The sequence below is a fragment of the Mauremys reevesii genome, linkage group 7 (genome assembly GCF_016161935.1).
Source record: "Mauremys reevesii isolate NIE-2019 linkage group 7, ASM1616193v1, whole genome shotgun sequence".
Taxonomy (NCBI): domain Eukaryota; kingdom Metazoa; phylum Chordata; order Testudines; family Geoemydidae; genus Mauremys; species Mauremys reevesii.
This window is the reverse complement of record NC_052629.1, coordinates 80,118,926-80,144,089: the sequence shown is the minus strand read 5'-3', so window position 1 is coordinate 80,144,089 and position 25,164 is coordinate 80,118,926. Positions and strand designations below refer to the sequence as shown.

Genomic DNA, 25,164 nt, shown 5'->3' with positions numbered 1-25,164 from the left:
AGGGATCCCCCTGCCTCAAACTGGAACGGGTACAAAGAAGGGCCACTAGAATGATCCGAGGAATGGAAGGCCTTTCGTATGAAAGGAGACTTGAGGAGCTCGGTTTGTTTTCCTTAACCAAAAGAAGGATAAGAGGAGATATGATTACACTCTTTAAATATATCAGAGGGATAAATACCAGGGAAGGAGAGGAATTATTTCAGCTCAGTGCTAATGTGGACACGAGGACAAACGGATATAAATTGTCAGTCAGGAAATTCAGGCTTGAAATTAGACGAAGGTTTCTAACCATCAGGGGAGTGCAATACTGGAACAGCCTACCGAGGGAAACAGTGGGGGCGAAGGACCTCCATGACTTTAAGATTAAGCTAGATAAGTTTATGGAGGGGATGGTATGATAGGATAACGGGCTTAGTCAATAGATCAATTAAGTGCCACACTGGTAAATAGTACAATGGGTCAATGGTATGATATAACCTTTTCCAGAGGGTTTGGCTGGAGAGTCTTGCCCGCATGCTCGGGGTTCAGCTGACCGCCATATTTGGGGTCGGGAAAGAATTTTCCTCCAGGGAAGATTGGCAGTGGCCCTGGAGGTTTTTCGCCTTCCTCCGAAGCATGGGGCAGGGGTCGCTTGCTAAGGAGTGGGTGGATCGGCTTATGTGGCCTGCATCTTGCAGGAGGTCAGACTAGATGATCATAATGGTCCCTTCTGATCTTGAATTCTATGATTCTATGCTCATTCACTGCAAACAGTAGCTGTGTTTGTTTTTTAGATAAGCAGCTCCGGGAGCCCCGAGTTCACAACAAAACAAAGAGAGGCATCACAACAAAACAAAGAGTGTTATCTTTACTTAAAAGCATTATGGGAAGGTTCCAGAGGTCAGTTACAGCGTAGTAAGATTAATCACTGTTTACACTGGCACCCCAGCGCTGCAACAGCAGCGCTGTTCTCTTTATTCCTCTCGTCGAGGTGGAGTACATGCAGCGCTGTAGCCAGGGAGATACAGCGCTGTATGTGCCTTGCCAGCGTGGATGGGGAGAAAGTTACAGCACTGTAAAGCTACCACCAGCGCTGTAACTCTCAAGTGTAACCAAGCCCTTAAGGAAAAATCAAATGCACAGTTTCAAAATAGTGACTAACTGCTAGCCTCTAGGGAGTAGTACTGCAGAAAAGGATGTGGGGGCTATAGTGGATCACAAATTGAATGTGAGTCAACAATATGATGCAGTTGTGAAAAAGACTAATATTTTGGGGTGTATTAACAGGAGTGTGTATGCAAGACGAAGGAGGTAATTGTCCTGCTCAATTCAGGGATGGTGAGGTCTCAGCTGGAGTACTGTATCCAATTCTGGGCACCACACTTTAGGGAAGATGTGGACAAATTAGAGCAAGTCCAGAGGAGAGCAACAAAAATGATAAGAGTTTGAGAAAAGGTTTAAAAAAATAGGCATATTTAATCTTGACAAAAGAAGACGGGGTGGGAACCTGATAAGCCTTTACATATGTAAAGGGCCTTTATAAAGAGGATGTGATCAATTGTTCTGCATAAGCAGCAAAGAGTCTTGTGGCACCTTATATACTAACAGACGTTTTGGAGCATGAGCTTTCGTGGGTGAATACCCACTTCATGTTCTGCATGTTTACTGAAGGCAGGACAGAGATCTAATAGGCTTAATCTGCAGGAAGGGAAATCTAGGTTAGATGTTAGGAAAAACTTTCTTGCTATAAGGCTGGTTAAGCTCTGGAATAGACTTCCAAGGGAGATTGTGGAATCTGCAGCATTAGAGGTTTTTAAGAACAGGTTGGACAAAGGTGTCAGGGATGGTCTAGGTTTACTTGGTCCTGCCTCAGCGCACATGGATTGACTAGGTGACCTCTTGAGATCCCTTTCTTCCCAGCATTTCTATGATGCACTGAAAATGAAGGTGTGACCATAGCACGGGTAGGCATCCTATACTAGTTATAACCTAGCTAGCACGAGTAACAATAGCAGTGTAGATATGGTGGCACACACTTCAACATAGGCTAGCAAAGTACAAGTCCAGTACACAAACTCTTGTTCTGAAATCCATGCCATCGTGTCTACACTGCTGCTGTGACTCAGGCAAGCTAGATTATTACAGGTATGTGTACCCATGATGCAATGTAGACATACACTAAGTGACCTCAAAAAAAAAAAAATCCAGTGAGGCTGCAGCACTAATCTTTCTGGGAATTATACAGGAAACACCAGCAGCTTCACAATTACAGGTCTGAAAGCAACCTGACTATTTAAGCTAAAACAAAATAGAAATATATTTTTAGATCTGTGCATCAGTTGGAAGGTATGTTTTTGGCTGCTTACAGGTGCAGATAAATTGCTGCTTTGAAATAAACATCAGAATTTAGCACAGCACTTATTGTCAAGAAAAACTTTTTATAGTAGAGTGGCTTATGCTTCCTCCCTTGCTCCCTCCTTTTTTTCTCAGTAGCTGCTGTGGTCATTTATGGGTGCTCTAGAGCAATGTTTCTCAACGTTTTTTATACCAGGGACTGGCTAGATGCCTTCCTAGACTGTGCCAGGGAGATCTCAAGGACCAGCGTCGGTGTACAGACCGGTTGTAGAGAAACACTGATCCTAAGAGCATCGAGCAAATGGCAGTGAGTCTGGGGATCTGTGAACTGATCCTTAGCTGGAGTGAATTGCCATGGGTCCATTTAAGTCAGTTGAGATTTGTGTTGTATCTGCCTTCTGCTGGACTCCGACAACCAACCTATCCTGTTTAGTCCGCTAAGCAGCTGTTGAACTGTAAGAACTTTTGGTTGCTTCCATCAAAGACTAGAATTGAACCTAGTGATGAAAGGCTCTGTATCACAAGAGCTGAGCCATCCTCTTACCTTGATTTCATTTTCTTTTGTTCTCTTGCTTTCCCTCCGTGTCTTGCCGACACATTCTCACTATTACTCTTGCCTCAGTCAGCTTCCCAGTGTCTGATTACTTTAACTGGAATAATTTTAACACACTTAGCTGTTAGATTTGTATTTTTTTCAGGCCTTATTTTACAGGGTTGTGAGGTGTTTCTTAACTTTCAGGCTGTCCAGCCTGTAGTGCTTAGCAAGTCCATGACTAGGGCACTGTGTTAATACAAATAATAATATACCAGAAAATGAAAGTTCTGCATATGTTATGAAAAGTTTATGTAGATGTTGAAAGCTTGCATACAGGCTTATTTTAACTGCTTGGAAAAAAGTTTGAGACTCATGTCTTTTTAAAATGTATATTTCAATTCCCAAATACATTGTTGCTTAAATCTTAAGTGCCATGGGTGCTAGGGGCAAAAGCAGATGATTGACAATCCATGAAGAACAGGGAAAATGTTTGATAAGGCACATGTAGGGCCATGCTGGTTATGTCGAATAGTGACCTTTCAGAGGGTCAAGTTTGAACACCTCTTTAGCTTTTTCCCAAGGATGGATTCGTTGTTATCTGCCACTATCTTCATTTTCTCTCCTTTGACACTTTGCTTTCCACCCACCCTATCCAGTACTAAGATTCCCTAACCCTATACAGCTGTCATATGACACTGTTCTCCTTGAAACACAGCTGAGGCACTTCCAAACAGAAAGATCTGTAATGAAATCCACGCTGGGGCAATAGGTGGTCTGAGCTGACAAACCTGTGCCTTCGTGATCACCTTGGCCTTTTCTTCCAGTTTACTTTGTCATTGTATACAGAGACTCTGACTGTGACAAACTGAGATGGGACTAGGTGAGAGTTTCTCCACAGGCCAGTATTCCTGTCCCATTCCCTACAGGAAGTAGTTGTAATCTGTCTTTTTTGGGCTGATGTATTGTTATCCCCTCCCGAGCTTTTATTCTTCGCCTTTCCTTCCTTTAAAAGGGATGGTGCAGCCAATGGATCCCGGACCCTTGTCACAGTCTTTCTTCATGTTGTATTAAAGGAAGGTTGTCTTTGCCTATAAGATACACAGACCACTGTGAAAAGTTGAAGGTACTCAGATACTAGAGTAAATAGGCTGCAGTATAAAATCCCAAGGGACATGAAGTCTGTATGTGAAACTGAATTGCTGGAACACGAAGAGGTGTCAAATGATCTACTCAATCCACTTTCTGTTTCCTGGAAGTAGGGTGACCAGACAGCAAATATGAAAAATTGGGATGGGGGTTGGGTGGGGGGGTAATAGACACCTATATAACACACAGCCCCAAATATCGGGACTGTCCCTATAAAATCGGGACATCTAGTCACCCTACCTGGAAGTGACTTTTTCAGCTAGCATTTTGACCCTATGCTTCAGAAACACAGCAACATCTGAAATCAGATTGAAAGGTTACCTGTGTCTTTAATAGTTGTATATTTGGATATTAATATATTTGAATTTTTTAGGTGTTTGCATCATTTTTTATATAAAATATGAATATTTTAGCAGCAGTCTGTTATGCCAGTATTCACAAGAGGATTCTCCTGGCCTGCGTGTACTAAGAATAACAATCAAAATGTTCTGGCTTGAGTGATTAGTTGCTACATGTCAGTTGAGCCTCTGATACTGGTTCCAGAGCCTCCATCATCTTTGTACGTTGCTGGTGAGCACAGTGACTATGCTATCTACAGATGACTTTGCCTGTGTTGTGAGGACTTTCCTTTTAGAAGTTGATAGCTAATTTTGTTTCGTATTTATCCACTTTGGGTCACGGGAGCAAGCACATGTGAAAAGTTAATTGTGGGTAGATCAGGGGCACAGCATGGAGGTAGCCCATCTTTCATATCATACTTTGGCTAATACGTTTAATTCCCTGGGCATCTAGTTAGGTTTCCAAACCTTATGTGTAAGTGGATGGGTATGATTTGGGTGTGTGGCAGGGAGGGGGTGAAATTGATTATATAAATTAGAAAAGAGAAGTATGGTATAGAGGAGGAGGTAGTGAACACACTGTAGAGAGACAGAAAAGGATGGGGAAAAGGAAACCTACTCAGAAGAGGAATCCACAGAGAAAGTGACAGCATTACCACTGCTGTAGGAAAGAATAGGTGGAGTGAAGCCAGCAAGGGGAAGAAAGCTTACAAAAGTAAGAGATGATTATTATTATTTTTAATTACCAAAGTGGAATAACAGTACACAATAAACAGTGTACGCATGTTTTCTTTGCATTCTGCAGGTTTTGGCCTTGGTGCGTGGGTTCTGTCATGGAAGCACAGACATCTTTCACCATGGCTTCTTTGCTTAATTTTTGAGTATTGGCTAAATTTTTCAAGCCCTGGCAATAACTCAAGCAACATCTGTGAATAGATTGGGTGCGGGTTACTGCCTTCCTCATCTCTTCTTTAACGATTGTGTCCATGATTCATTCTTCTGAGAGGATTCTGATGTCCAGGATAAATGTTAACTGCAGTTATGGGACCACACAAACTTGTCATGGGCTGCACTTGGGTGGCTTTTGTATCTGAAATTCTGCATGGCTGAGTTTTTCTTGAATGGATTTTTTTCTTCCTACTCATCCAGGGCTGCCTTGCAATAGACCATGAGCAGGTAATGCACAAGGAGCACCACTGGGAATCATGTCAGACGAGTCAATCTCAGGGAGTGATCCAGACCTGGACCCGGACTTGGAGCAGGAGGATATGGAAGAGGAGGAGGAGGAAGATGATGAGGCAATGGAGGAGGACAATGACGGGGATGACGAGGAAGACTTACTTGATGAGAATGGTGAGTGAGTGAGGTTGTGAGCACACACACACACACTTTACCGTGCATAATCACTGGAACTGCTAATTCTCAATGTATGGTTTGGGGGAGCCCCATGGAAATAAAATCTAAATAGAGAGGGGAGAAAACAAACCTCTGTTATGGGTTTTGCTGAGCATTTCAAGTGTAGAGATTGCTCGTGCATCAAACGTTTCCCGAGGAAAAATGTTGGCTGTTTGAACTATTGAATGAATCCCTCTGTGGTGTTCTGTCTTCACTCTTTCTGGATGTCTGGGATTATTTCTGATTGCAGTGGCTGGAATTCAGCTTCATTTGTTTGTTGGTGGTACTGTCCTATTATTAGTATTGATAGAGAGTCACTTGTTTTCTGCCTCTGAGAAATGATATGGATTAATCACATTTCAAAAATTTGCTGTTCAGGGTGAATAACTGATAAGAAATGAAATCTAGAGTACTGTAACAGATGCAGTTGTGAGTATTGGCATTCAGATGCCGTCCTCCAAGGCTTCTGGTTATGTTTGTATTTAAACCTGGATTTGGAAAACCTTCATTTAGTACTGGTGGAATGAGATAATGGAACAGCCATGCTGTCCATCTAGTCGTTCTGGCGGTGATCTAATATACTTCTGTATTTTTAAGTCTCTAACGGAAACTGTCATAGGACTCCTGCTTTAGTTTGACTTTGTGTTGAAGAAGTCTGACAGCAGTGAGGCCTGTGGTTAGAGCAGGGGACTGAAAATAAGGACCTCAGAAGTATATTCCTGGATGTGTCACTGTGGCTGATTCTCTATGATCTTGAGCCTGTCTTTAATCTTTCCAGGTCTCAATTTCCTAATCTGTAAAATTATGATACTTTGCTGCACAGATTTGTAGTCTTCATTCAGGTTTGTAAAGAACATTGATATTCTTGAATCCTTATTAAAGAAATGCCTAACACTATTAAAAGGACACAGTTAGGTCAACTTTGCCCGATAACTTAAGTTTTTTAAAAATAAACCTCAGACCAATATATTTTAAAATTTATTTATTAAAATTCCAATGGAAAAGTGTTTTTTTCTTTAAATAAAAATTCTTCTGCATCTATTTTGCAATCCATAAATTGCAGCATTGTGAAGATGATGCATGAAATTGAAAGTGAAATTGACTTGAAACTGACTAGCCTATTTTCATTGTCTAGTTTGATGGAAATGGAAGAAGTACATAACATAAATAGTGAAAAACTAAGTAGACTTCCAAAATAATTTGTTTTGCCAGCCTCATGTGCTATCTGTAAAGCAAATAAGGAGATCAAAAACGTGAACTTGTGTTCCTCTCTGCTTCTGTGATCATAGGGGTACTTGTGCCAAAACCCACAGAACCCAGCTTTTGGCAAGTGGGGAGGGGGCAGCGCAGTATTATCTTGAGAAAGTTCCCTCTCCTTGTTGTGAATACACTATGCGTTCTTACTTGAAGCAGGTTCCATCAACAGTGGCTTGCTGGGGGACAGTTCCTTCAGTGGGGATCGGTGGGTTCTGTAAGCTGAACCCCCTGTTACATGTATGGGGTTGGGAGATGAAGATAAGTGAAAATTTGCTGAGTCTAGTCCTCTATGTGACAGTTACCCAGGTAGGTGGGCATGACACCCTGACTTAATCTGATAGCATCCTATAAATTGGGCCTGTTACTGTCTATGTACAATCCTAAATGAGGGATAGAGGAGGAATGCAATAGCCTCTGTGATTGTTATATGAAGTGTAGGTATAGCCATGTCAATCCCAGGATATTAGAGAGACCAGGTAGGTGAGGTAATATCTTTATTGGACCAACTTCTGCTGTTGAGAGAGACAAGCTTTCAATCTTACACAGAAGAGCTCTGTGTAAGATGAAAAGCTTGTCTCTGTCACCAACAAAAATTGGTCCAATAAAAGATATTACCTCACCCACCTTGTCTCTGTAATTGTTAGCCCATCAAACATCCCATTTAATCAGGGAATATTTGTGTCTAAGGCAAGGAAGGGCCTTATTGTGGAAAAAAAGGTGCTGTAGGTGAGGGGAAAAATATAATTTTTCACTTTTTCTGCAGTGCTGGAAGATAGATGTTAGTCTGTTGCCTTCTACTTTTGACCCATGCTGAACTCCTTTCAGTTCTGGAAAGACTGTCTTTAAAATGCCACTGGGATTCCAAGGAGGGAAGATGCGTGACTTCCAATCTCTTCAACCGCTAATAGAGAACCCCTGTTCTAGTGGGGATGGTTGTTTCAAGAGGAAAGGGGGTAAATGTTGTATCATTTTTGCTGCTTCCCAGAAGATTTAAGAATAATGATTTAACAGCATTTCATGTGGGTGGGTGAATGTTGAGGGAAAATAGATCCCAAAGTCAATGAATTTTTTTTCTTCCTCCTCTTTCTGGGCAGTATAAGACACTGCAGCTGCTCCTTGGGGAACACTATATTTTTATTAGATGATTCCATCTGCTATGGTGCAGGAGCATAACAAACTTTATTGCTTCTTGCATTCTGCCTCAGATCTGTGATGCAAGCAGTCTGAACAGTTCAGCACTTCTTGGTGTGACTGGAAACCGGGGGAGGAGGCAGGGAAAAAGTGGAGCCTGCCATAATAAAACTGGCTTGGAAAGGAGGCTCAGGCTCTTCTGTTTATGGAGGTGGGGATGAAACAAAAGGAAGGACTTGCCTTTAGCCCAGGAGGGTTTTGAAATTAATCAGGAGGGTTTGTATTTTTAAGCCCTGCTCTGTCTCTGTGCAAATGTCATAGTGATCCATGCTAGTAAATAATAAAAGTTATAAATAAATATAAAAGCATTATCAATAGCCTATAACTCACCCAGCAAAATACTATTTGTAGAGCAGGAGGATTTATTTTGGTGGGAGGCTAGGTATGTAATCTCGCCCTTTTCTCCTTATTTTCCCTGCTAAAGGACTCTACATTGCTCCTTTTTATTTTGGCTGATTAGAACTGGATGCGGTCCCTTTGGAGCCCATCAGCATTACTTCTAAGTCAGCTGGTGGGAAACTCTGAGGAAAGGTGTATATCACAGCTTGGGCGTATAAGTAATCTCCTCTCCATGCCAGGTGATTTACTTGCTAGTTAACATCCTGTGTATTGGCATGTATTTAAACCTTGTGGGCTTCTCTGTGCTGGGAAAATAGATATTAATACACAGCCCTGATGGATCATAGTAACTGACACAATGTTCAACATGACTTACCATTAATTGAAGACTACGACTGTTGTGTATAATATTGTGCCAGCTGGTTGTGGTTGACCCAAGGTAGACAAGCCCAGAATCTAAACTGCATGTAGTGTATCAGAAAAAGGCGTTTTTCGGGTCCATTTAGGCCTCAGATTTGTTTTATAAAAACAAGTATTTCCAGTGATCTAGAATTAATAGAAGTATTTCTACAGTTGTTTAATAGGGATATTTTACTTGCATTTAAACTTACCTCATCAGTCTCTGGAGCCCAGACATTGCAGCACTATGCTAGTTTAATGAGAAACAGAAAGTAAAAATATCTAGAAACTGCCTTTTCTATTTCCATTATCCAACATGAGTGAAATGCTCTGTTTGTACAGTACCTAGCACAGAGGGGTCATGGTCTGTTACTAGGGCTCCTGGATGCTTCACTAATACAAAATAATAATAATTAATAAGCAACATTAATGGTGAAAATAAAGTGATATTGATGCTTTCATTTTAATGATCTAAAGAGTTATTAATACAGGTAAGTGTGTGTGTGTGTTTTGCTTTTTAAATGTGGGGTAAGTCCTATGGTTCTTATTTAGGCAAAAACACCATTAATTTCAATGGGAGCTTTGCTTGAGTAAGTAGGATTGCAGGTTTTGCCCCTTATTTTGGACCTACCAGTATCCTTTTGATACAGTAAGTCTTACATTTTTGTCAGAGAAAAGTATAGTAAATTCTTGCAAGATGAGGGAATTGGCCTTGCAGACTCGGGGTATGTCTACACTATGAAATTAGGTCGATCTTATAGAAGTCGATTTTTAGAAATCGACTTTATACAGTCGATTGCATATTTCCACACTAAGCGCATTAAGTCGGCGGAGTGCGTCCTCATTACCGAGGCTAGCATAGACTTACAGAGTGGTGTACTGTGAGTAGCTATCCCACAGTTCCCGCAGTCTCCGCCACTCATTGGAATTCTGGGTTTAGCTCCCAATGACTGATGGGGCAAAAACATTGTTGCAGGTGGTTTTAGGTACATGTCGTCAATTGCACCTCCCTCCCTCCCTCCGTGAAAGCAAAGGCAGACAATCGTTTTGCGCCAGACACCAGGGCGATTAGAAGAGCACAGCAGGGCGTGCTGCACATAAGAGAGGCTGTGAAAAGCAGTTTCATGACTGGTCAGGGTTCGGTGTGACAGTTGTGTGTGTTTCTCCTTGATGCAAACATGCTCCCTTTGTTGATTTTAATTCTCTGTAAGCCAACCACCCTCCCCCCCCTTTGAAATAAAGTAACTATTGTTTTGAAACCATCTTTCTTTATTAATTAAGAAAAAAAAAGAGATAACAGACAAGGTAGCCCGGGTGGGGGAGGAGGGAAGGACAAGGTCACATTGCTTATTGTAGCCACATTAAAAATCAAACTGTTTGAATGACAGCCTTCTGTTGCTTGGGCCATCCTCTGCGGTGGAGTGGCTGGGTGCCTGGAGCCTCCCTCCGCCCCCACGTTCTTGGGAGTCTGGGTGAGGAGGCTATGGAACATGGGGAGGAGGGTAGGTAGTTATACAGTGGATGCAGCGGGGGTCTGTGCTCTTGTTGGCTTTCCTGCAGCTCCAACAGACGCTTCATCATGTCCGTTTGCTCCCCCAATAGCCTCAGCATCGCATCCTGCCTCCACTCTTCATGCTCACTTAATTCTTTCCTAGCCTCTGCCACTGATTGCCTCCATGCATTAAGCTGTGTCCTATCAGTGCAGGAGGACTGCATGAGCTCAGAAATCATGTCATCGCGAGTGCGTTTTTTTTGCCTTCTAATCTGCGATAACCTTAGGGACGGAGATGATAGAGGGAGCACAGAAACATTCTGTGCTCTACGATTCTAGGGGGAATGCATGGTCACCTGTTCTGCTGAGTTCGCCACACTGGCCAAATAGGAAATGAAATTCAAAAGTTCCCGAGGCTTTTCCTGTGTACCTGGCTAGTGCATCAGAGTTCAAAGCGCAGTCCAGAGCGGTCACACTACCCCAAATTCGACCTAGCAAAGTCAATTTTAGTGCTGCTCCCCTTGCTGGGAAGAAGTACAGAAGTCGATTTTAAGAGCCCTGTAGGTCGACGGAACGGGGTTGGTTGTGTGGACGCATTCATTTTTAAATTGACCTAACGTGGCTAATTTCAACCTAACCCCGTAGTGTAGACCAGGCCTCAGCAAAATGTCTGTGTACAGGACATGTTCTGTAGAACCTCACCAGCTCCTGTAAGAACATATCCTGTATATAGACATTTTGCTAAGTCTGCAGTGGTGACACTGAAAATCCCTTCTCTGTGTTTTGAGAAGAACACTCTGTACTTCATTTTGATTTCTGTTTTTCTTTTCTAGTAAATCTGGCATGGGCCAGTTGACTGTATTGCTAGTTTTCTCTGTGAACTTGTGTCTTGTGTTCTATCTGTGTAGAGCATATTCTGCCAGGGGTGTAAAGGAGGGAGGTGGCATTTTAGTGTATACAGGATATACCTTAGTAAGTCTTGGAGGAACATAGGAAGATACTATGGGTTTAAAAGATAAGGGGGCACCTTTCTGTCTGACTCCAGCATTTTAACTAACCCCATGAACTGGATTATCTAGTGTTATTTAAAAGGCGTGGCCTGAATGGTGATGTGGGAAGGAAGGACAAGGCCCTCCCTAACCCCTCCTTCCCCCCTTTCAGGGTATTACAGACTAACAATGCTTCAGGCCAGTCTGTCCGTCTCTCTCACTGTGTTTAGCCTTTCAAAATGCACAAACTCTGGTTCCTAGTCTTCAGTGATTTTTATAAAGGAAAGTTCCAAACAAAAGTGATGTTCTTACCTCCCCCACTGCATCTCTCCCCCTATCCGCCCCAGCTTTCTGACAGCAGCTTCCTTTCTGAGAGAGTGGCACAAAGTCTGGTGTAGTCAAAATGTTATGAACCAGGAGTAATGACTTGCTTTACTATTTTAAAAGGAGGTGATGTCACCAGAGCTCTCCTTCCCTTGAACCCACTGATTGGGGTGTTGGGTCTCGCTGATCTAGTAAAACAAGGTGGCATTATAACTACACCTCTACCTCGATATAACACTGTCCTCAGGAGCCAAAAAATATTACCGCGTTATGGGTGAAACCGCGTTATATCGAACTTGCTTTGATCCACCGGAGTGCGCAGCCCCCCCCGCCCCGCCCCGCCCCGGAGCGCTGCTTTACTGCGTTATATCCAAATTTGTGTTATATCGGGTCGTGTTATATCGGGGTAGAGGTGTACTACTTGGCCAAGGTCACCTAGTCAGTCAGTGATGGAGCTGGGAACAGAATCCATGAATCTTAACTCTCAGTCCTCTGCTCTGTCTTTTAGACAACACCCCCAATAGTGTTACCTGAAGCGTATGATGAGCATAGTTAAACGCTTCCTTTTGGGGGGTGGGCTTAAACTAAATATCAGCTCCTGGTTTAATTTTTCTTTAATTTCAGCAGGCATTTTACTAGAATATGCTGGTTTCACCAAAACATGGTAGCTCAGGATAAATCAAAGATGTACTTATTTTACTGTATATTACATGTTGCAGGGGTGCAAGAGCAGGTTTGGAGGAAGATATTTTTAGTTAAATGCCAAAGTATCCTTCATTATTCTAAAAATAAGTTGTTTTTCTCAATATAGTTTAAAAATCCTCCTTCAGAAGCATGAGGCTGAAATCTGAAACTGTATGTAGTTTGTAGCTGAGATAGTGCTTTCTGGCTTGCAAAAGGCGTTGTAGGTACGGATAAATGTGTTCCATTACTGCATTTTTGCTTCCCATTATGTACTCTCTGGTTTATAATTGTTGGATTGCTCATGGATACTGTAATTGAGTGTCTAAATGAATTAATGTGGGAAAGAAAACGCACCAAAATTACATGAACAAAGATATAGAGGGGAAAAAAGTTGATCAAATTTGTATTTTTGGCCTGATCCAAAGACCATTAAAGTCAGTAGAAAGACTCCCAGTGGGCTTTGGATGAAATTCTGTTTTAAAAAAACAACAACAACCCAACCCCAAAACCAAAGTACACATAATTGCTGCTGAAGCATATTTTGTAGGTAGAATTTGATGTAGTTCAGAGGTTATAGATTGATTAGCAGCATCTAAACCGTCCTTCCCCCCATCTTCTCCATGTGGGAGCATGGTACACCCCCATGTTCTCGTGGTCTTTTTTCCATGATGACGATGAAGTTAGGGAGAGGGTGTGATGTTTTGGGGACCATGCAGACCAGTAAGGGGTTCTGTCATAACTGCTCTGTGACCTTGGGGGCCTTCATGATGGTTCAGATCCCTGACACCAGTAGCCAGCCCACAAGCATAAGGTTTCACCCTGGCTTTTATCAGGCCAGTTACTCCTTGCAAGATGACACCAGGAAACTGCTCCCTCCCCCGCCCAGTCCTGAATCTCCCCAAATTCATCCTCCCTGAGTTCTAATTACCAGTACTTTTGCTTGTTCCTCACTGGTTTGTCACCCCCAAAGATGTGAAACCAGTCCCCCAGTTACCAACTTTCTTTGGGATACGCACTCCACACATGCACACTAGAGACCTGCTTGCGGTAAAAATAAACCAAAAGGTTCTTTAATAGAAAAACCACCGATTCAAAGATGAAATAGAAAGAGAAAGGAAACATATACAAGTAACACAAAAATAGACATAAAAATGCAACTTCAGGCTTTATACTTCCATATTAGATAAAATCCCTTTTCTAAAACAAGTTACTTAGTGCCTTTGAACAGGGGAATGGAAGGAGGACATACCAATTATCATCTAGTACTAGCACACAGAATATTGTTTGTGCTAGTACTAGATGCTAATAGGTATGTCCTCTTCTCAGTAACTTACAAGCAATCCAGATTTGTAGACAGCCTCAACTTGTTGATGAGCAATGGGGTGTGCAGAGAGCAGCTGTTAGAAATTCAGCAGCATGTGAGACAGCTGTGGGAATGAGGAGGAATAGCACAGATGGCACAGAGTAGTTAAGATGGGAAAGAGAAAGAATGGTCTGGCTTGTAGAGAGTAGCTGTTGTTCTTCTGTAGCTCTTGTGGTCTGTCAGAAGGCAGACTGGCCTTACCCAGTATGAGCGTTCGTATGTTCTTATTGGAAGGTGAACAACATGTAAGAAGTGATAGGAAAGAAAAGGAGGGAACCATCACAGCTGGAAGAGAATATGTAGCATGGCCATTGTCCAGCCGTGGAGATCTTTCTTACTGTGTGTCTGTGTAATACAGTTGAGATGTAACAAAAACATTGGATCCAAAGAAATTGGTGGAGGAGCAATTTCCTAGTTACTCTGACAAGACTGGCCTCACAAAAGGATATTCCATAAATGGGCTTATCTATAATAAATTAACTCCCATGAAGAGATCATTTTATGAACTGACAGTTTCTGGCACAAGAACTCTACTTGAGTGTGCTGATGATACGTGGTGCATATTTGTCATGGTAAAAGGTAATGACAACACTGGTTCTTTGCCTTGTATGGAAAAGTTCACTTCCACTCTCCATTGTAAGACACAGAAGGGAATGTGCTGTTTATTCAACCATGGAAAAGGAAAGACCTAGGGCATCCTATTTCTTTGATGCACTAGTCTTTTGTTTTCCTGATGTTGCATCCTTATAACGAACGTGTTGTGGAAACCGCCCTCTTGTCATTCAGATGCCTGCCTTTAAATCTTACTTCCTAGTTTCATAAATGTGTTTGCTCAGACTTTCTGCTCATGCTTGGATCACTTGTACCGATCCCATTCATGTATTGTAAGGCCTGCTGCAGAGGCCTCGGCCTCATGTTTGATTTCCCTAATATATTTGTCCCTGTTGGCCATTGCAAACTTTTCCTGGAGGAAGTACGAGACTGGGCTGGATTTGAATCAGTTACATGGAGATGAAAGGCTCTGCATCCCATTCCCTAGCCTTTGAACCATCCAATTCCTTCTTTTACCGAGTTGATAACTTCTTCTCAATAAGATGTATACAGGCAAGCCCTAATTACTATACAGTCCTAAAAAGTTTCAAAGTTGTGATATACTCCAAAGCAGTAAAAATATTTTGATGCTTCTAAGTCTTCACTGAATTCTAACGCCATTGAAAATAAGATGCCTAATACCAATGGCTGTAATTGCACATCGTGCCGGTAGGTACTGCTCAAGTTTCTGAAACAGACCTCTAAGTGAACTTCAGTCCTTACATAAATGGATCATATTATACTATTTCACTCCTGGAATCCCCGCATATCTATGCCGGTATTTTTCTGTCACAGTCTGCTCTTGCTGATCCTCTCCTAGTATTGTCTACCAGTTGTGTCATATTGCGGACTGTTTTTGTTCACAAAAAAATAGTTGAGGTTTTGTCAAACTGATTTTTATAAATGGAGATATACCAATCTCCTAGAACTTGAAAGATCATCAAGTCCAGCCCCCTGCCTTCACTAGCAGGGCCAATTTTTGCCCCAGACCCCTAAGTGGCCCCCTCAAGGATTGAACTCACAACCCTGGGTTTAGCAGGCCAATGCTCAAACCACTGAGCTATCCCTGCCCCCAATTTCACATGCGACCTTTCTAGAGGTCGTATTGTTGCATTATACTGCTGCAGTATTTAGTTTCTTGTGCTCCCCACTCTCAGGTGACAGTGAAAGACTTAAAATTATGTCCCCACAGTATTTTTCTTCACTGTAGCTAGGGACCTTCATTTTCAGCTTTTAATTTATTTTATTTTTCCCGGGAATTTATCAGTGTTTATTACTACGACAACAAAAAGAGGTGAAAATTGGTGGGAAAAAAACCTTATTTTTTTCTGGGTAAATAGCAAGGTTTATTTTGGTTGATGGAAGGACAGGAGGAAGAAGTATTCAGTGTGGTTTGTTGCAGAATTAAAACATGGGGCCACACCATTTGCACTGCTTACATGCAACTTCATCCTTTTCTTCAGTTTTTGTTTTTTGAAAACTTTCAAATATTTCTTTGTTCTGAAATGTATTCTGATACAGATTTTCCTTTTCTTCCCATTTTAGTGTGTCACATCTTTAAACTGTTATCTACTAACAACTTGAAATGTGTATGTGATGGGCATGAGATTCAGATGCACACACGTGTGTGCCTGTTTATTGTGTGTATCTTCTAGACTAATACATATCCGTACTTCAACAGGCAGCTTTGCATATACACACAGACTAATGTATTATCGTAATACATATATATCATGCAATGTATTGTATTTTCCTAATAAAACAATTTTTTTTATATATTTGAATGATACAAATGTAGGGTGAAAATCAGCAAAAACTGAATAATACTTTTTGTAAAACCTGGGATTTTTTCCGGTAAAAATCTGTTTAAACTGAAAACAAAGGGGCTTAACTCTAGCTGAGTAACAAGAGAAGAAATATATATACTTTCTACTCCCACCTCTTTTGAGAAAAGGGCCTTGCCGTGTCTTGTGATAACATCATGTCTAAGATGATCAGATGTTCAGTGAATGAGGTTTTTATTTGTATTATAGTAATTTAAGAGTTCCCTAGTCAGTGGATGCTTCATTCTAGTCCATCACCCACAGACACATTGCTTTCTACTATGATTGAGTTTTTCTGTGAATGGAATCTGACATGGAGAAGGTCTCTGTAGCAAGGTTAGTCATGCATGATCATTAGCTGCGTAGTGTGTCAAACATAGCCGTGAAACTTGTTCGCTCCTGTTACCAGTGTTGTGGTGTGACAGCCCTGCTAGTAGAGAGGAGTGACTTTCCTGTGTGTGGGGAGAAGAGGTGAGTGGGATTTCCCCGAATTTCCCCAGCAAACCCCATTAGTCTTGCCAATTAGTCTTTGGTTGGAAATTTGAATTGAAATCGAAACATTAATACACACTTTAAAAGCATATATAATATATGAGAAAATACTTATACCTGAGAAAGCATAATAGGTTTGAAAAGTTTTAACAAAGACTAGCTTCCTCATACAGCTGTTATTTATGACAATGTCGGTGCATTTGCTTCGGCTGTATTGGCCTACCTTATAATTTCAAATTATGATTTGTAAGCAAGGTCTGAATGAGCTCTCCCCTGACAGCTAGTGATGAGCCAGGAGTGGGTATAGAGCAGGGGTCAGCAGCCTTTCAGAAGTGGTGTGCCGACTCTTCATTTATTCACTCTAATTTAAGGTTTTGCGTGCCGGTAATACATTTTAACCTTTTTAGAAGTTCTCTTTCTAGAAGTCTATAATATATAACTAAACTATTGTTGTATGTAAAGTAAATAAGGTTTCAAAATGTTTAGAAGTTTCATTTAAAATTTAAATTAAAATGCAGAGGCCCCCGGACCAATGGCCAGGACCCAGGCAGTGTGAGTGCCACTGAAAATCAGCTTGCATGCCGCCTTTGGCACACGTGCCATAGGTTGCCTACCCCTGATATAGAGGCTTCAGGATCAGACTGTATTTACATGAACACATCTACTCTAAGTATCCAGCAGACAGAGCTGAGCTGCCCAAGTGATCAATTTTGGCTGGTGTTGGGTTACAAATCACTGTCTCCATCGATGCTGACTTGGACTCCTTATTCATTTCATGGGTGGCGTACCCGAGCCCACTTATCCACTGACACTTTAAAAACCCTTGCACCCCAATCTGGGTCTATGCCAGTTATGCAATATGTATGTATCTTTTCATCCCTGCAAACGATGTCTGTAACCCCTATAACCCAGCCTGACCCCAGATGTACAGTACCTACCTTCCCTCTCAACCTGTGTATATTTCATTTCAAACATTTACTTTAATAAAAAATTTTAAATGTGGGGGGTCATGAAATGTTGTTATCCTTATTGTATGAGTAAAGGACAGCAGAACTGTACTTAGCCTGCCTGAATGAGGGAGTCTTTCCCAGTGTTTAATTTGTTTGAGGGCTTGCCAGGGCTGAGCCCCAGCACCTCTAGGCTGAGCAGTTCATAGCCCTGGTGGGATCTTTGGGCTTGCCACATCAGTTATGAAAGTAACACACTTGCTTGAGCCCTGGCACCTCTTTCATTACAAATTAAGCACTGGTCACCCACAACTGAACAGCACTCCCTAAGCAGGAGGTTTGGATGCCATATCCTAGTGAAGAGAGAGAGAGAGGGTGGGGCACAGGTGTTTTGCTTGGTGGTGTGGGCTTTCCCTAAGAGTCACAGGCACTATTTGACTGCTTTTCTCTCCTGTTTAGAGAGAGAGATGGTGTTGCATCCCTGTCCATCCTTGCTAATAACCATTGATGGACTTAACCTCCATGAACTTATCTAGTTGTTTTTTTTTTAACCCTGTTATAATTTTGGCCTTCACAACATCCCTGGCGAAAATTTCCATGGGTGACTGTGTGTTGTGTGAAGAAATACTTAGTTTGGTTTGTTTTAAACTTGTTGCCTATTAATTTCATTGGGTTGAACCCTGGTTCTTGTGTTAAGTGAAGGGGTAAATAATACTTCCTTATTCATTTTCTCCACACCAGTCAAGATTTTATAAGCCTTTGTCATATCTCCCTTAGTTGTCTCTTTTCCAAGCTGAACAGTCCCAGTCTTTTTAATCTCTCCTCATATGGAAGCTGTTCCATACCCCTACTCATTTTTATTGCCCTTCTCTGCACCTTTTCCAATTCCAATATATCGTTTTTGAGAGAGGTGACCAGAACTGCACTTAGTATTCAAGATGTGGGCATATCATGGATTTATATGGTAAAATTGGAGGAGCTTGGTTTGCCAGACTGATCAGCTAAGCCAATATTGGCAACCTATCTGAAAAGACTGGAAACACCATGCCTCTGGACTGCCTCAACATGCAGAAAGCCTTATAAGCCAGTCACTGTCAAAGCCATTTTTAGAAGAACTTAATGAGGCTGTTAAGAATGCTGGAGACACAACTCAGTTTATGTGAACCAACATGGCTGTTGCATCATACTTTCTTTTTAAGCAAGAGATGCCACACACTGCAAACTGGAGGTCAGTGTTAAGTGCATTGTCACTTGTTAATCCTGAAGTTGGACGCTGGTTTCGAACAAGATTGGCAAATGCTCGCTATCTTTCTGGAAAAAACAACTCAGTTGACTCTCTAGAAGCATGCGGTACAACAATGAAAGACTCAGCAGATGAAAAAATGAAGAACTTTCTTACCATATTCAAAAAATGTGCATACGTGGCCGATGAATGCACCAATGCAAATAGGCATCAAGTATTAAGTCATTGTGTATGTTATCTTGATGTCCATGATAGGCTAGTAGATGCAGTTTAGATGTTCAGGTTATAGAAGACACCATCAGCTGCATCTGTGACATCTTAGAAGAGTTTAAATACTTGTAAATTGAACCCCAGATGGCTGCTTATGCATTTGATGGAGCTGCAAACTTCTCTGGAAGACATGGTAGAGCACAAGCTTTACTCAGAGAAAAGTATAACCCTAATCTTTCCTATATACATTGCAGAGGCCACCTACTCCAGCTCGTGCTAGTACAAGCTGCAGAATCTTCAAAAGATATTAAAAGCTATAAATGTAATGGCTTTTTTATACTCTTCTTTTTCAGCAAGAGTCCAAAAGGACGGAATGTCTTGGAAACAAATAGAAGATACACTGGGACTGGAGTTCTAATTAGACAAACCTGGGAAAACCTGCTGGCTTTCTCATGAGCAAGTCTTGGCTGTTGTCTTAAAATTATTGCAACCATTATTACTGGCTTTGGAAAGTATCCAACAAGATAGGACAGATCTAAGTAGTGAGGTTGGTGGGCTACTTTTGTTACTAAGTTCAGAGAAGACTATCACCATTCTCTCTCTTGTAAGTCTACTGTTGAAACCACTTGGGTCATTAAACAATGTAATCCAGGCATCTGCTACAACAGTAATAGATCTCTGTCCATCAATAGAAGCTACCCTTGGATCAATCAGAAATATTCATTGAAAATGTACTCCATAAGTGAAGATGACAAGAAGTGTTTGTTAAGCCAGCTGAAAAAGTACACAGACTTGATTCTTATAAATCTACAGTAGCGATTTCTGGTTTCTGCTCCACCTCCATGTAGCTTTTATAGATGCCTGTCTTATAAAACACTTACAGTTGAGTGGAGTGAGGCACTACCAGAAATGGGGCTGCCATGTGATCACGACAGAATAGAAAATTTTGAACACAGAGTGGAATATCATACAACGAACTAATGAAGATTTAACTTCAACTTCTTCTTTATCATCACTAGGGGTTTGACCCAATCTTTGTGCTATATTTCCTGGGATGAAAGAAGTAGGAATTCACCTCTTGCTACTCCCAGTCACGAGCTACAGTTGAGTGTTCTTTTTCCTCATTGAATAGAATTTTGTGTTCTGAAAGAAGTCGCCTTCTGCCTGATCATGAGCATATCATGAAGAACTGGAAGTAACGGACACACAAGAAGACACCAAAGAGTTGTACAAAAATTACAACAAGAAACAAAGAAGGATGTAGATGTTGTGCTTCATAGTAGGCTTGAGTAGCCAACTTTAATTTCTGGGATGATTTTAAAACATGAGTTAAATCTAATAAAATGGTTGTGAAACATTTTTCAGTTTTTATTATGATACCATACAGCCCACCTTCACCTTTGCAGTCTCAAGCCTCGTTGGTCCTCTCCCATATATTCGAACACCTCCCGTAATTTCAGTTCCTGGGGAAAACACTAAAGGTCTGTCTCTTACAGCTCCCCAAATCTTATTAGTGGCATTTTCATTGTGTTCGGATCCTTCGGGGGGTATGATATAAAACATGTTAATGTAAGGAAAAAATAAACAGGTTACTCTGTTGTCTGTTGTGTAAGGTGGTTACAGGTTCCTGAGTGATTTTTTTCCAGTCTTCTAGTTTTACGTAAGTGGTCTGTTTTATGTTAGCAAACACCATGTGAGCAATTAGCAAAATCACAGATAACAAAACTCTTTCCAAAGCCAAAGACTACTTATTTTCTAATTTCCCCCCTTTCTCTTTGCCCTGATCATCTCTGGTGTATAGTTGAGATTCTGTGCATCTCTGGCTGTAGATTTCCTGTTGCCTGTTGGAATTCCCCCTCTGTGGGGCCCCAGTTGAGTTTGAATGGTTATGTAAGGAGTTTTGTTTTATTCTGGTCTGCGCCTCTGCTGCTGTTAGTTGAAATGGATTGCAGGCAGAGTGAATGGGATCAGATCTGAGCAGCGTGCAACTTTGCTGCTCAAGCCACCAGAGAGAGAAGAGATGCCTGCCCACATACCCACACACCCCTCACTTACATGCTCTTCTTCTGCCTTTTAAAACCTTCCCCTTTCTCAAGAGTGGCTGGGGTTACTGCCTCTGATTTAGCACATGTGCTGATTCCAAGCTAACAGGACAGAACAGTTCTGGTGATTGGTTCCTAGCTATCCAGCGCCTACCTTACGCTGGACTGTGCAGTTTGAGTATCTGAGCAAGGGAGGGAGATAGTGACACTTCTATTGAGGGTAGAAACTAGGCATATTTAACCAGTAATAGAACAGTGACCCCACTCAGCCACAGCTGAGTTCTGGAGGATATATGCTCACAGATTCCCACACACCGGGTTTGTGGAACAGAGCACTAAGTGCTATTTACCAAAGTTATTTTCAGGAACCTGAAGCACCAGGATTTTACTTAGTCTGTGTTCCGCCCTGGACTACTTTGTCACTGGGCATTTTCCCAGTTACACATTCACAAAGCTAGCAGAGCATCTTTAGTGCTTACTGTGCTCCTGGCAGAGATAACAAACTGTTGGGAGTGACTAGAAACTTTTGGCCTGAGGACCCTGAGACTAGAATAGCTGAGGAGGCTGATAACTTGTTGCCATATTGACCTGCCGCTAAAACGCTGAACCAGCCACTTGGTCACTGACGGAGATCTTGCCTCAGTCAGCAGAGTACTGTGAGCAGCATGTTACTCTTGGATGAGTCTCAGCAGTTTCCAGGTAAGATGCAGGTTTTTTTTTTTTTTTTAGTCTTTCTTTTCCTGCTTTATGGTGACACTATTCATTTTAATACCTCCATGTTGGTATATGGCATTTGATACTTGGAGAGTGCCCCCTAGAATCGCTCGCTTGGGATCCAAGGGAGTTTTGCAAGGCATGGTTTTTGATTTAGCATTTGTCTGACAGTGATGGATTTGGCTCAGTTTTCAGGGCCTTTCAATGCACATATAATTCTGACTGAGCAAATTTAAGAAAAACGTTCCTTGCGTAGTGATATTTGTTTGTTTGTTTATTTGCATTTACTAGTTTTGTTTGTAAAATTGACATTTTTAGTAAAGGAAGTGATTAAAACCTCCTGTATCTGTCTGACGGGATCACAGCTCTAGTTTCTGTGGCTCTTTGAGTTGTAGGAGTAGTTATTTAGTGAACAAGGATGTCATATTTTCAGTATCCTCTGTCCTTTTCCCTTTTTTGATTCATTTCTTGCTTTTTCCTCTGTTCCTGATGGAGTTCTAAGAACACATGTTAGTGAAATCCTTGCTGAGAGAGGATGGTGATAACGTATTGAAGCCACTTGCTACTTGTTAAACCCTTGCTGACAACTGCAATACCTCAGGGCACTGGTCAAGCAATACATGATCTCTCTAGCACCATTCCCTATTTCCTAGCAGTCTCTAATTTGTGTCTGGCTGCCGAGAACTGCTCAGCTCTTTTTTTCTTTGTTTTCCCTCTCCCATTAAGGGGGGATGTGCTAAGGAATATCGACATATAGTTTGCCTCATTGAGGTGGAGCCTCTAAAATTGGTCTCTAATGTGAAGAAGTAATGTTTGAGAGAAACTTCTCCTTTAGCCATTTACACTTACTGTACTACATTTTGGTTTTAGTATCAGGTGGACCCTATATCAAAGATGGAGCTCTTTTCTTCTTACCCCACCGGAAGGATATAGGTTATGGGATCTATTGCTCTAGCTCATGAACCTCATGTAAAGGAAACAATGGACTCTGCAGGGTCCACCTTTAAGTTCCCTATCATGCATAGGGCCCCATGTGTGTGGTCCTCGTTTGGAGTAAAAGCAAGCAGTTCAGTGTGTGTCGGACCAGTAAACAGCCTCATGAAGTCTTATTAGAATCCATTTTGTTCGCTTTATGTGCCTTTTATCTGGAAGAGTGACTGTGCAGGCAGGATGAGTAAACCAAATCTGAAAGGGAGGGCATGGATAGAAAAGGGAAGGGGATTAAGTTCAGAATGACTTGGATAAACTAGGAATATGGAACATATAAATGATTTATGCAACCCAATGTAGGGTAACAGAGTTTAAGATGGGGAAAAAATAAGAAGGGAAGGTGGTTTCAATGGTGATACACTTGAGGTTACAGATTAGAGATGGGGAGAGCTCCAGGTTAGAGTAAAACCAAGAATTATAAATGGAAAGATCTAGTTGGTGAAAATTATGAAAGCTGGGGCAAGACCACAGATTAGTCCTGCACAGCATTGTATAGCACAGGGATTGGAGTTTGAGGCTTGAGCTCTGTCCTAGATTCCAGGCTGTCAGAGCACAGACAGCTCTGAGGGTTGAGGGAGAATTTTGCTTGTGTTCTGCAGCAGTCCCTGTCTGGCTGGTGGCGTTCTGGAGCAGCCCCTCTCCAATGACAAGGATGTTTGCAATGGTACATGTTTTTGGGAAGGATTCATTTAGAGGATCCTCAGGACTTGGGTTTCCTGCATCATGTGTGTGGGGGATTTGATGGGCGGGGGGGAGGGAGAATAGAATTCTAGGATGCTTCACAAAGTTAAGTTAGAATAGTTTCCCATTCTTATTTATTTGTATTGGCATAAAGCCCTGATCAGAGATCGAACACTGTGTACTTATTAATTTTCAGAGGGGTAGCCATGTTAGTCTGGATCTGTAAAAAGCAACAAAGAGTCCTGTGGCACCTTATAGACTAACAGATGTATTGGAGCATAAGCTTTCGTGGGCGAAAACCCACTTCGTCAGATGTACAGATGTATTGGAGCATAAGCTTTCGTGGGTGAATACCCACTTCGTCAGACGTACATTACATGCGTCTGACGAAGTGGGTTTTCGCCCACGAAAGCTTATGCTCCAATACATCTGTTAGTCTATAAGGTGCCACAGGACTCTTTGTTGCTTTTTACTAAATTTTAGTAATCCTCATCAGTGATACTTTGTTTTGCAGCCACTTTTCATCTCAGGATCTCAAAGTACCTTGAAAACAATTCAGCATTACAGTTACCCCTGTGAGGTAGTGGGGAAAAGCTCAGGCACAGAGAGGTTAGGTAATTTGCACAAGATCACACAATGTGTCAGTGGCAGAGCTAGGAATAGAAACTCCTGTCTGGTTCTGCACAGATTGGCTCTCTCTCTCTCTCTCTCTCTCTCTCTCTCTCAAATGGCTCTTGATTGGTCTAATTCAATATACAGCTCTTTAGGGGTAGATCAACCACTACGTGCTGGGGACACAGCATTATGTTCCCAGTTGCCAGCGCTGCATTTTGTAACATGTTTTGGGATCTGGAAATTTTCCAAATTTTTATGGTACCACCATGTGGTGAAATTTTGCGGTGTTACTGTACACTCTCTGCACCCTATTTCAGCTGAGTATATCATCATGTAAGGTAAATGACTGACTGCTAATGGAAAAAACCAAACCACAAGGCCCCTTCTCTGTTATGGCAGCGCTGATTGTAATATCTTCCTTCAGTGAGCCCAGTGCAGGACCAGTCCTTGTTGTGGGAACACTGTTTTCTTTCTGGAATCTATTGAGCCAATTGTTCCTATCTTAAATGTTATGGGTCTGGGGTAGATAGTGGTGCCTCCTCTTGATATCGTGGCTGCTTCTTCAGGCTTTGACTGATGTGATTCTTCTGAATACTTTTGCAGCCCTTTTGTGTTCTGTGTCAGATTGGTTCAATGCTCCTGTCTCAGAGTATGCTGAACAGCACCAATATTTTAGAATGAACCCAAAAACAAATAGTTCTCCAAGCTCTGATGTTTCATGTCAATCTTATTCAGCTTTTCAAGGTGCTTTCTGTTATTCTGGCCGCGGAGAACAAGAGAAATGCTAAGGCACAGCAATGACACAGTGACTCAAACTCTTGAATTTGCATCTTTCTTCAAGTGAAGTCTTTCTAATTAAACAAAGTCCTTAAGAATTCCCCTGAAATTATTTTATGGACTGAAGCAGAAAGTGGCAATTGAGTTGAGGCCTGTGGTTTTTTTTATTCTAAATACCATATCCATTTTTCCAGTAAAAATTATGTTTAAGGAAGGAAGTCTAGTCTAGTGGTCTGAGTGTAGGGCCAGGGCT

At 41.7% G+C, this 25,164-nt stretch overlaps 1 protein-coding gene across 2 annotated transcripts in view; it reads left to right on the top strand.

Annotated features, from left to right (window-relative positions):
• The window catches only part of RAD54L2 (RAD54 like 2), an 86,651-nt gene that overhangs the window by 27,853 nt on the left and 33,634 nt on the right, over positions 1–25,164 (top strand). For both annotated transcript variants that reach the window (XM_039480802.1, XM_039480803.1), the window contains exon 2: positions 5,503–5,706. In XM_039480802.1, the coding sequence (XP_039336736.1) occupies positions 5,559–5,706 (148 nt within the window). In that variant the 5' untranslated portion in view covers positions 5,503–5,558. The remainder of the gene's footprint in view (positions 1–5,502; positions 5,707–25,164) is intronic.